The 12,474-nt window shown below is 41.0% G+C and overlaps 1 protein-coding gene across 4 annotated transcripts in view; it reads left to right on the top strand.

The window, feature by feature from the left end:
• The window catches only part of LOC780611 (callose synthase 9), a 37,847-nt gene extending 25,716 nt beyond the window's left edge, over positions 1–12,131 (top strand). The window contains exons 35-53 of one of the 4 annotated variants that reach the window (XM_044528166.1): positions 138–252; positions 636–755; positions 855–1,001; positions 2,017–2,132; positions 2,222–2,305; positions 2,388–2,500; positions 2,609–2,653; positions 5,622–5,674; positions 6,434–6,610; positions 7,384–7,431; positions 7,951–8,109; positions 8,400–8,513; positions 8,622–8,710; positions 8,796–8,954; positions 9,058–9,160; positions 10,210–10,329; positions 10,928–10,978; positions 11,071–11,253; positions 11,645–12,131. In XM_044528166.1, the coding sequence (XP_044384101.1) occupies positions 138–252; positions 636–755; positions 855–1,001; positions 2,017–2,132; positions 2,222–2,305; positions 2,388–2,500; positions 2,609–2,653; positions 5,622–5,674; positions 6,434–6,610; positions 7,384–7,431; positions 7,951–8,109; positions 8,400–8,513; positions 8,622–8,710; positions 8,796–8,954; positions 9,058–9,160; positions 10,210–10,329; positions 10,928–10,978; positions 11,071–11,253; positions 11,645–11,881 (2,233 nt within the window). In that variant the 3' untranslated portion in view covers positions 11,882–12,131. The remainder of the gene's footprint in view (positions 1–137; positions 253–635; positions 756–854; positions 1,002–2,016; positions 2,133–2,221; positions 2,306–2,387; positions 2,501–2,608; positions 2,654–5,621; positions 5,675–6,433; positions 6,611–7,383; positions 7,432–7,950; positions 8,110–8,399; positions 8,514–8,621; positions 8,711–8,795; positions 8,955–9,057; positions 9,161–10,209; positions 10,330–10,927; positions 10,979–11,070; positions 11,254–11,644) is intronic. The other 3 variants (XM_044528167.1, XM_044528168.1, XM_044528169.1) reach the window with 3 other exon arrangements.
• The last annotated feature ends 343 nt before the right edge of the window (positions 12,132–12,474 follow it).

Here is a 12,474-nt window from a genome sequence, read left to right as displayed (position 1 = left end):
TGCTCATTATATTTCATGCTAAATAAGCGATGCTTCTCTTTTTAGAATCAGTGAAGGAGCTGATTAGCTCTTTCTTTTTGTGCGTATTATATTGTGCTACACCAGTACACCATCTCTGATTTTTCTTTGTTTTTCAGAAATGAAGCTCTCAGAATTGCTTACATTGATGTTGTTGAGAGCGTTAAGAATGGAAAGCCTAGCACTGAGTATTACTCAAAGCTTGTTAAAGCTGACATCCATGGAAAGGACAAGGTAGTTTAGTTTTGGATGTCTTTCCTCCTGGCTAAAGGTTGATTGCTCTTATCGATTTTCTTAAGGGGCTGTTCAATAGCAGTTGGCTTGGGTTTCAGCCGTTGTTTTCCCTGCTCACGCCTTTAATGTCTACGATGTTAGTTCTTTTAAATTGTTTTGGTACATTAAGTAAAATCTTTGTGCATAAAACTGTGGGTTAGACCATGACAGTAAGTACATTGATTGTTCATACTGATACTATTATCGCAGTTCTCATATCCTTACTTGATGACCATACACCTGTTTATACAAGCAGCACTAAATCTTCAACTGTAAACTTCAATATTGTGTTTTGTTATATGAGCAATGTGTTCACTCTGACCAAACTAAACTTCCCGTTGCAGGAAATTTATTCTGTTAAATTGCCCGGCAATCCAAAGCTTGGGGAGGGTAAACCCGAAAATCAAAACCATGCTGTAATATTCACTCGTGGAAATGCCGTACAAACCATTGATATGAATCAGGTATCCAGCTATCTTCACGCTTCTTGAGTTATTCACTGTCATTTTTTTTAGGGAAATACTTCATGGCTACTGGCTAGCTTTATTTCGAATCAAATACAGATACATCATCCATTTCGGAGCCAAAGCAGAAAAAGGGATGAATCCTGGCTAAGCTTGCCAAACTCCCGACTAATGTCGAAGCAATCATCAATGATCGACACTGCCACAGAGGGGGGATTCAAGCTCACTTCTTGTGCGATCAGTGAGGTCCGAACAATCTGACTGCACCAGCAGATGTTCAATGCCCATTACGTGAGCTGGTGACATTATGCGTTTCAGTGCCATTGCCTCTGCGGTATGCGCATCCGCTATGGGCCCTGTGAAGAAATTCTTCGCCACAACAAAATCGCCAGCATCATCTTGTATCATCGGACCACAAGAACCTGTACTATCATCATATGACAGCGAGGCATCGACATTTAGCTTGAACAATTAAAAGAGTTGTTTCGTCGGAATTGCTGACAGTGCTTCCGGCCTGACAGTAATTCAGAGGCAATGTCTGAATCGAGAGCGCCGATCATTCAGGCAATTATACCGCTTCATTATTAACCTGCTGCTTCTCTCTCACAACTTATACCAGCATCCCACAGCGATAAGGACGGCCATAGAAACATGCTCCATATACATACCGTTAACATCAACACCACTAATAAGTTAATCCAAAATAGCAGACCCCACCCTATCAATAATCATTGCCTTTTTGATCCTGTCTTTGGGACCCCACCTCCAAATATTCCTCACCCGGCGTCTCCCAGACAGAGCATGCCGAATATCTTCTCTTCCTCCTTGCAAATCAGGAAGATAGGAGAGGTTACTGTTCAAGCCCGCCAATCAATACACATTGCCTTTTTGATCCTGTCTTAATTAGTGTCATTTTAATCCAAATTCTGCACATTTAAATATTCTAGGACATTCAGTTTCTTGTTTTGCAAGGGAATAGTAAGTTTTCTATCAACTCAGAGAAGGTTTTACAGTAATAGAGGCAGCTATCTAGTACTTTCTGTTAAAAAATGTATTTATTTGCTGCACCTTCTTCACTTTGCTATGTACATTTTTTCTTATATGTTCATTTCTTATACATTTGGTAGTTCTGTATTCTGTGCATAGTTTCTATTCACTCTGCTATGTATATTGTCTCTGTTCGAGGATTTGACTAATGATCCATTGCAAGACTGTATCAACTGTTTTGTTTATCATTGCTGAGTTGTTTTTTCAATTGAAGGACAACTATTTCGAGGAGGCACTCAAAATGAGAAATCTGCTTGAGGAATTCTCTCAAAATCATGGCAAGTTCAGGCCTTCAATTCTTGGTGTTAGAGAACATGTCTTCACCGGAAGGTGATATTTCAGTATACTTTGGTTGTTTATTTTCTTTCTGGTTTGCTCCATTGGTAAACCCAGTCAAAATAACATTTTCTCTTGTGTAGTGTTTCCTCCCTCGCTTCGTTTATGTCAAATCAAGAAACTAGTTTTGTGACATTAGGACAGCGTGTTCTTTCTAATCCACTGAAGTAAGTGCATTTACATAATAATTTTCTAATCGACTGAAGTATTTTAGAATTACATCTTGTTAACATCTTTTTCTTTTTGCAGAGTGAGAATGCATTATGGTCACCCAGACGTGTTTGATAGAATATTTCATATTACGAGGGGTGGCATAAGTAAGGCGTCCCGTATCATCAATATCAGCGAGGATATATTTGCAGGTAAGATCAAATACCCTTTTTTTGCTTTGTCTCTTGGTGTTTGTGTATCATTCTTTACTTTTCTAGTATTAATTTGTTCTGTGGTTGCCTATTATTTTCGGAGTTAAGAACATGATGGTACACAGCTACATGATGGTACACAGCTACATGATGGTACACAGCTCACCATTTTTACATAGTTCATTGGAAACTATATCTGTTTCTCATCTCAGAAGCTGAGCAGTATATATTAGGTTATGTTTGAAGTGAGTCTTTGCATTATCTTGCCCTTCCTTTCTGTTACTCGTGCTAGCTAATAATATTTTAAATCTTGTTGTGATTTGTCTTTAGATCCCAACTGGTTACCATTCTGTGTTGCTCTTCATAAGGGAAAGAAATTCTTCACTTCGGAGTCAACTATACACATTTTTTTATGTTTTACTCATTTTGATATTATATACTGTTTGCTGATCTGTAAAAGTGGAAATCATACGAAATATCTCACAATTTTCATGTTTGTTTAACAAAACACTAACAGTATTTTTGCTGTTATTCATGGAAAGGAATTTTGATGAAATTAACAAGTTAATAATGATATGTTGCAATGCCATTTTGTAATCTAGATATTATATGTTGTAACACGAGAGGGAATGGATTCAGTCTTGGTTTTGGTCGATCTGCAGGTTGGTTCACACAGGACCACCACACACACATATATATATACCACAACATTAGGGTTACATAAACAGTACTGGGCCTGGGCCACCATGGGCCTCCCATATGTACCAACACTCCCCCTCAAGATGATCATGGGTAAACACCCATGACCATCTTGCAACAACTACATAAACTCAAACTACGACCACTCTAATGAACAGAAAACTTAACCAACTACGATACATGAGAGCCATTGCCCTCTCCATCATCTTCTCACCACCTCCAACTTGTGATGGCCAACTGAGCACCATGCACCTCCTCAACAACCCGGCTGCCACACTACACAGGTTCCGTAGAACCATCCACACTCGCCTCAATGTCCTCAGCCCGTCTTCTCCACAGGCACGACGGCCTCTTCGGCCACTGACCTCTTCCATCTTCTCCACAGGCACGACGGCCTCTCCGGGCAACTCCTGCCCCAGCCATCTTCTCCTCAGGCACGACGGCCTCTCCCATGGTCAGGCCTCAACCATTCTCACCTCAGGCACGACGGCCTCTCCCCCGGACACTTCCTCATCACCAACCACACTCAAGCCGCAGCCTCATCATCTCCATCATCACCACATCTCCCTCTCTCCCCCTAAAAGAAAATCCATCTGGCTGCCATCAGTAGCAGCATCTCTCTCCTTGGTCCTTGCAGCGAACCAAGGCATCTCTCCCCCTCTGCTCCTTGCACCAAGCACGGAGGAGCAACAACACCACAGCCAGCGCAACATCTCATCCTTCTCCCCCATCTCATCCTTCTCCCCCTCAGCAGCACCAGCAGCTGCGACCAACTCCTCTTCCAAACAGCAGCAGCAACTAGCACACAGGAGCCACAAGCAGCTGCCCTTCTCTTTCTCCTATGCCTCCTCTCCGTCTCCTGCAGCAGCAGCACACAACCTTCCTTCTTACTCTTTTGTCAGCAGCAGCAGCAGAACACAGCAGCCGCCAGGACCACAGCGCCCAACAGCACCTCCTCTTCCTCACGCGCCGCTACACTTGGACGCAACCACAGCAGCTACAGATGCAGCCACAACAGCAGCAACAACAGAGTCAGCCTCCTTCTCCTCTTCCTCCTTGGCCGCTCCTCCTCTGTTTCCTTCTCGCCGCGCACAACCTCACCTCCTCTTCTGCACCAGCAGCTCAACTCCTCTCTTTTTTTTTACTTCCAGCAGCAGGCAGCACCAGGACAACAGCAGCACTTGGCGCGCGCGCAGGCGCACCTCAGCTCCTCTTCTTCCTTTTCTTTCCCTCTTCTGCCCGCACGCAGCCTCTCCATGCCTCACTTGCCGCGCGCGCAGCCGCTCGCCAGCGCCACGCCGCCTGCCCAGCGACCCACAGCCATGGCCAGCGCGTGCTGTGCATCCCAGCGCCTCCTCGCAGCGCCGCCTAGAGCACGAGCACGAGCTCGAACTCCAAGCCCCAGATCCGCATCTCCCGGCCTTCTGCACGCGCCCACCGCGCCGAGCTCGCCAGATCCAGTCCGCACACGCGCTCATCATGCCCGCGCCTTGCTCGCGCGTGCAGCTCGCCGCCGCCACCCGCGCACAGCTCCCAGCCAGCCCCCGCCGCGAATCCACGCCGAGAGCAGCTCCTGGACACCGCGCCCAGATCCGCCGACCGCGCAGCTCCGCCCGGATCCGCCTCCTTCCTTCACGTCCCCGCCGCCTCCTTCCCTAGCAGCCGTGGGCTTTGCCCACAGCCACCTCAGGAGACGGCGAGGCGAGCGGCTACAACCTAGCTCTGATACCATGTTGTAACACGAGAGGGAATGGATTCAGTCTTGGTTTTGGTCGATCTGCAGGTTGGTTCACACAGGACCACCACACACACATATATATATACCACAACATTAGGGTTACATAAACAGTACTGGGCCTGGGCCACCATGGGCCTCCCATATGTACCAACATTATATGCAACCGTACTCTCAAGAAACAAGTAGAAGCCTCGCACACATCTGTGAACACCATATTTTAGTCTTGTGTTTTTTCTCATGTTTTAGTTGGACGGTATCTCTTCCACATACAATCAGTATGTCAATTGTTTATGGTATCCCTCTTACTAATTCCATATATGCGTGAAAGTTTCTGCTATAGCATTTATCATTACGCTAGTTAGCTGATAATATATTACACTCGTGGAGTTGTACTCCCTCCGGTCCTTTTTACTCTGCACATTAGGTTTGTCTGAAGTCAACCTCATCCAACTTTGATCAAGTTTATACAAAAAATTATTAACATTCACATAACAACACATTTATTAATAGATCCATCTCAGAATATATTTTCATATTATATTTATTAGATGTTATAGATGTTAATATTTTCTAATATAAATTTGGTCAAACTTAGCAAACTTTGACTTCAGTCAAAGCTAATGTGCGGAGTAAAAAGGACCGGAGGGAGTATCTTCTTACTGGTGCACCATCTTTGAATTGCAGGGTTTAACTCTACTCTACGTCAAGGGAACATAACTCACCATGAGTATATCCAGGTCTTGTTTTTCTTCAATTTGTAATTGTTTTACTGTACCTGTTGATCAGGTGTTTCAGTCAACGGAAACCTTAAGCTTTCTTTGTTTGTTGACTATGAATCTTTCTAAACAAGTAATCTTTTATTAGTTCACTCCTCGCATCTATACTCCTTTATTGGACAAAACCGTACTACAGAACTCAGCAAGGATAGACTTAATAACACCCGGCAATTTTTTTTGATAGACTTAATAACAGAACTGAATCTACTGCATGTCTTGTACACAACTTTAGATGGAGACTATGTGACTACATTGCAGTTTCTGCTAAATTAGAGCATATATGAACTCTTGATCGAAGTCATTCAGTCGTGTGAGGTAGATTACTTCCATTTGGTCATTACTAGCTAACTTTCCGGTGTGTTAAGGGGAAGGAAGCAACACAAGTGTTCCAGTATTTTGAATTTCTGATGGATGCCATTTTTTCTTCATCTTAATATTCTAAATATGTTTGGCCTTGAGTGATTCCACTTTTGAGCTGCCAGCTTTAAACCTTGCTTACTTTATGTTACTCAGAGAGTAATATAGTTTGCCTCTACCACTTAATTATATTTACCAGCAATTTTATAGTTAAATGAATGAAATGCTTAAAAAAATACTGATGCCCTCAGTGTGGTTCTCTCTTCCCACACATTGATCTCCACTCTTATCCGACTGTAGCATATAACTTGGGCTCTACTACTGCCTTGTGAACATTGTATGGATGTTTGACATATTCTGTAGGTTGGTAAAGGAAGAGATGTTGGGCTTAATCAGATCGCACTATTTGAAGGAAAAGTTGCGGGAGGAAACGGCGAACAAGTTCTTAGCAGAGATATATACAGACTTGGGCAGCTTTTTGATTTTTTCAGGATGTTATCCTTCTATGTGACTACTGTTGGGTTTTACTTCTGTACTATGGTAATTCTATATCTGATACAACATGTTATGTTTTTTCTGGCAGCTGTGTTTTCTACTATCCTGTTCGTAAATATACAATGTCCTAGAATGCGTGCAGTCAAACATTTCTAACCTCGACTCATAAATATGAAAAAGTAGTTTGGTCATGTGAAACTCATACTATTTAGATTTTTGAAGATAAGTGTTGTCATAATATTGCAGTTCTATCAAGTCTCACTAGAATATTCGTATGAAAACTGATGTTCAAAGTTGCATGTTGGTGACTGAAGGCCCAAAAGGTCATCTATTTATGACCATAGTATATTGCATGGATCTTTTTTTTTCTGAGAGAACGCAAAGACTTTGCGTTTCTTTTCATTGAAAAGGGGTGGAAAAGGTTGTATGGATCTTCAGGCATTGCTATGGCAATTATTATTGTTCTGTTAACCGTTTTCTGTTCTCTGTTTCCAAATGCTCACTATGATCCCATAATATTTTTGTTACTTTCTGTGAATCTACTATGTATTATCATTCGAACGAATCTTTTATGTTCAAATATTATTCTTAGTTTAAATTCCCAACTAATACATTTTCTTGTGCAAGCTCATGTTTTGTGCATTATAAGAGCTATACCTGTATCTGTGGGATTTGTATTATTGCAAGTCACATTGATAAAACTAATTTTACAAATTGAAGATGCTGCCTGTTGACCTTGAGAATTCCGCTGTTGTATCCCTTTTCTTCTTTTGTCCTTAAAGAGTTGCCGATATTTAATTGTTTATTTATTTTTGCAGCTAACTGTACTGACAGTGTACATATTTCTCTATGGTAAAACTTATCTGGTAAGATTCAATATCCATTGTTCTCCTTCTTTGCAGTAAGATCTCTGTGAGAATCTCAGACAGGTCGTTTTTTATCATGTCAATCTACTTGCATGTAAATGTCAAACCTACTTGTTTCCTGCGCCTTTTGTCATGCTTATCTGTGCCTCTAGTTACTGCTGTTCCAGTCATATAGGCCACACATATTGCTTGAATTATGTCTCGGCTATTCTTTCTCTCCACTGCTTTTCATGCAACATAGTTGGGTGACAGCATAAGCACTTTTTGTTGGCTCATGCGGCTGCCAGTACATGTTACTTTTGGGACATAAAGTTCACACAAAGTTATAGTGAATGCAAACTTTCTCAAGCTTTGCATGGCATTTAAATACTACCTGTTTTCAAAAGAAACTTCTTCATTTGTTATTATAATGGTATGTAACAGTTTATGTGTCAAAAATACCGTTGCATCTGTAGATTTTTCAGTCTTTTCTTTGTCACGTTTTGGATTTTTTCTGACGCATTTTTTGTTGTATTGTAGGCTTTATCTGGTGTTGGAGAATCAATTCAAAATAGGGCGGATATACAGGGAAATAAAGCATTGAGCGTGGCTCTGAACACCCAGTTTCTTTTCCAGATTGGTGTGTTTACTGCAATTCCTATGATTCTAGGTTTCATCCTGGAAGAAGGTGTCCTGACGGTACTTCTCTTCCTTGGCAGACTTCTGGGTTTATTATCATATCTCTATTTATGGTTGGTTTATTACTGTCTCTACTCTGAAAAGAATATTGAGTTTAAATTAAGTTATGTTCCTTCTGATTTCAGTATAGTTCTAATTTATTCGTTTTTTAGATGAGCTTATCTTTCTGGTGTGTTATGTGGAACCTTGGCCCTATTTATTAGCTTGGTTCATGAATAGCCACTACCTTGTAAATATTTCCCTAGAGAACAGCCGGTTATGAATCCTTACATGTGAATGTGTGGATGCAGGCTTTTGTTAGCTTCATTACTATGCAGTTCCAACTATGCTCCATATTTTTCACGTTCTCTCTTGGAACAAGGACTCACTATTTTGGTCGCACAATACTGCATGGAGGTGCAAAGGTAGGGCTTTCTGGAAGTCATGCTCGTCTTCTTAATCTCACACACTACATTTTTCTGTTTTTGAGAATTTTGCACTATACTGATCTTGTTTTTCTTATTTATTACCAGTATAGAGCAACTGGTAGGGGTTTTGTGGTACGGCATATTAAGTTTGCTGAGAATTACCGTCTTTATTCCCGAAGCCATTTTGTGAAAGGGTATGTTGTCATGTGATGTTACTTTCATGATTGTATGTGCAATTTCAGTAATATCCAAGCCAACAATTCTCGTTCCATTTTGTAGGCTGGAGGTTGCACTTCTGTTGGTTATCTTTTTAGCTTATGGTTTTAACAACAGTGGAGCAATTGGCTATATCTTACTTTCCATAAGTAGCTGGTTTATGGCTCTTTCTTGGCTTTTTGCTCCATATGTATTCAACCCTTCTGGATTTGAATGGCAAAAGTAAGCCACTTAGCATTCTATGTATGTTTATTCCAGCCAATCACTATAAACTGTCAGGACAAAGATAAAACCCTGTGCCACCCCTTCTCTCTTGCTCTCTCAGGGTCGTCGAGGATTTCAGAGACTGGACAAACTGGCTTTTTTACCGAGGTGGTATTGGGGTTAAAGGAGAAGAAAGCTGGGAAGCTTGGTGGGATGAAGAACTGGTAATTCAATGTTGCTTTGACTAGCCTCTCCAGTCTTGAATGATCTGTTACGACATCTATTTGCTGTGTTATTTGTGTCAACACCTGAATTGCTTTTGAAGTTCAACATTGTCACAAAACTGAACTTCTACAAATATCCTGCTGCAGCCTGATGATGTCATGAGAACATATTGGCATATTTCTTTGAAGCAGCATTGTGATTTATGCTTTTGAATTCTTATATAGATGTATCAATAGTTTCAATAAGTTCACTTTATCTTTCGTCTTGCTTACTACTATGCCAAATGTTGCGTACTTTTCCTGCTCTGTTTTTGCACCACCTCTACACTGATTATGTCATTACTTGTGCTCTTTCCGCAATTATTTTCTTTGAAAAGGACACAATTAAAGAAAATACTGAAAGGTGTTAATTCCTTTGTGCCATTGCATAATTTGTCTCCTTAAGTCTGCAGTTGGGTTTATGTTCTTCATGTGATACCAATACGTATTATGCAGTGGCGGATCCAGGATTCGAGAATTGGGTGTTCAAATATTTTGTCCAATGTAATAACTAAAAGGTTCATGTAGCTACTAAGAACTTTTTCCCCAATAATAATGACAGTACCCTACAGAAAATAGTAAAAAAATGAAGATTGTTTTCTACACAATCATAAAATATGTCATGGCCAGAAACCCGTCGTTAAAACCGTAGTTCATGTAGGGTTGGTAATAGTAATAGGGTGTTAATGCAACATACGAGATGGTGAAAACGCATCGATGGTAATTGGTCTTAAGGGAATGAAGATGTTTGTGATAGTTGGACCGAAGGTTTGAGACCAGTTTATATGAATCGGCATGATGTTTATTGCACAAACCACACCACTTTTTATACATGTATCTAGTATAAATCATATATAAAAATTTCCTGCCAAAACATTTGGGTGTACAGATGTACACCCTTGACCCCATGTGGATCCACCCCTGGTATTACGCTTGGAAGTTTCATACACTAAATTTTGTTGAGGTCCAAGGTGTTGAAAGTAATTCATTTCCAAACATTTCCTTTTCAGGCACATATTCACACCTTCCGCGGGAGGATACTGGAAACTATACTTAGTTTAAGATTTTTTATTTTCCAGTATGGAGTTGTTTACCACATGCATGCAGGCAAAGAAAGTACATCATTATCGGTATGTTTGTGTTTCAGCACTGTTCTGCTTGCTGACATGAAATTCACTGACAAATGAACATGTAATTTTATGTACCAAAGATACTGCAGTTTCTTTAAGCACTTGCTATGGCAAAGTCTATATTTGTATATATCGTTGATTGTCTGATCTTCCACTTGTACTTTAGAAGATTACAAAAATATTTTCTTTCATTTCTTATATGTTTAGAAGGAAGACCATGTTAAAAATGGTTGCCATTTACTTAATTTAGTAGTGACCCCATTACAGCAAAATTAACTCAAAACACTAATCTGTTATTCTGTTACCTGAACCCACCCATAACGCATACACAGGTGCAATTCCGGCACCGCATAAAACTGATCTTGGATTGAATGTTAAGCATTGCCATTCTTTTGCTAGTTTTGGTCGTCTTAACTGCTTGAAAACATCACAACACCATGTCTGATTCTACTATTTCCTTGAATGGGGTTTAAGCTTACCGATGTATCAGTTGTTCCTTTGAGAACAGTTGGGGAAGAATCAATTGCAAGCATTTGTTGGCCTACTTTATCAAAAGAAAAGAATACTAGAATAGTAATATCATGTCTTGGCACTGCAGGTATATTGGGTTTCATGGGCAGTGCTTGGAGGGCTTTTTGTCCTCCTAATGGTACGTGTATTTGCGATGTAATGCTTAACAGCCATACCTGGTTTTTACTGATCGCAGTGTTCACCTGTGTTGCTTTCTGTATTAATCTGCAGGTATTTAGTTTAAACCCCAAGGCCATGGTTCATTTCCAGTTGCTCCTGCGTCTGGTCAAAAGCATTGCACTGTTAGTGGTTTTGGCAGGTTTGGTTGTGGCAATTGCGATGACACCCCTCACTGTTTTAGATGTACTTGCTTCCATCCTAGCATATGTGCCTACTGGATGGGGAATTCTTTCGGTGAGTTTCATGTGGCAACTTTGGTACCATGAAATCCTGCATTTCGGAAACCGTGCCATTGTTCAAAATGACACTGGATAGTAAAGGCTAGTTGGTTATTACGCAACTTAAAACTTGGTAGTGGATCTGCTAATGTTGCGTAGGCAATGAAAGGATTTATATATAGAATGATGACACAGATGGTATATGTCAAGTCTTCCATGTGGTTTACCTTTGCATAGTAACAGAATGGTGCTCCATTGTTAGCTCGACAGGCGGAGATATCTTTACTACCGTACAACTGTTTCAAACACCATATAGATTTTTATCTCAAAGAAAACAAATCCAAATTTCAGGATACTAGAGTTTCTTACTAACCAAATCTTTATCGATCTTTTTTTTGCTTCTGCAGATTGCTGTGGCATGGAAACCAATTGTGAAGAGATTTGGTTTGTGGAAAATAGTGCGCTCGCTGGCTCGTCTGTATGATGCTGGCATGGGAATGATCATTTTTGTGCCCATAGCCATCTGCTCCTGGTTTCCCTTCATCTCCACCTTCCAGACACGGCTACTGTTCAACCAGGCTTTCAGCAGAGGTTTGGAGATTTCTCTCATCCTGGCTGGCAACAATCAGAATGCAGGCATATGATGGTGGCATCATCCATTTTTTGAATCCTCACCCAGATCATGCACCTTCGTAGTTAGTTGATCCCCGGTTCTGAGTTAGCAGCAGATGTATATATCTTCGTGTTGACTGGCAGTTATTTGCTATGGCTGTATATGTATATCGCCTGCGACATTTTTTGCACTCATGATAGTTATAGGAGGTGGTGTTATTGGAGCGGGTGCTGAATCATTGTTAAAATAGCTTGTTTACTTATGTTAGTTTGTTTAGATAATGTTGTGAAACTGTGGTCTGCACATCCGAGTCATCTTACGTGCCACTAAGTACCATGGGGCTCCGAGGTCATTCTTGCTCCCCTTTTTGTACCTCCTCTCATGCCTTAGCTCAACCATGCCGTAATCCTTTTTGGAGGCTGGCATAGCGCTGAATGAACTTTGGCCGATGGCATGGCCGCTGACAAGATCTATGGCCGCGGGCCTTTTAAAAATTTATGCGTGGACATGAAATGGGTCGCGCGCTCTATGGCCATGGGCCTTTTAAAAATTTATGCATGGACATGAAATGGGTCGTGCGCATTGGGCACATGGCTGATCCAAATCAAAAAGATGGTGGACGTC

The sequence above is a fragment of the Triticum aestivum genome, chromosome 5A (assembly GCF_018294505.1).
Source record: "Triticum aestivum cultivar Chinese Spring chromosome 5A, IWGSC CS RefSeq v2.1, whole genome shotgun sequence".
NCBI classification, from domain to species: domain Eukaryota; kingdom Viridiplantae; phylum Streptophyta; class Magnoliopsida; order Poales; family Poaceae; genus Triticum; species Triticum aestivum.
This window is presented reverse-complemented; position numbering and strand designations above follow the sequence as displayed.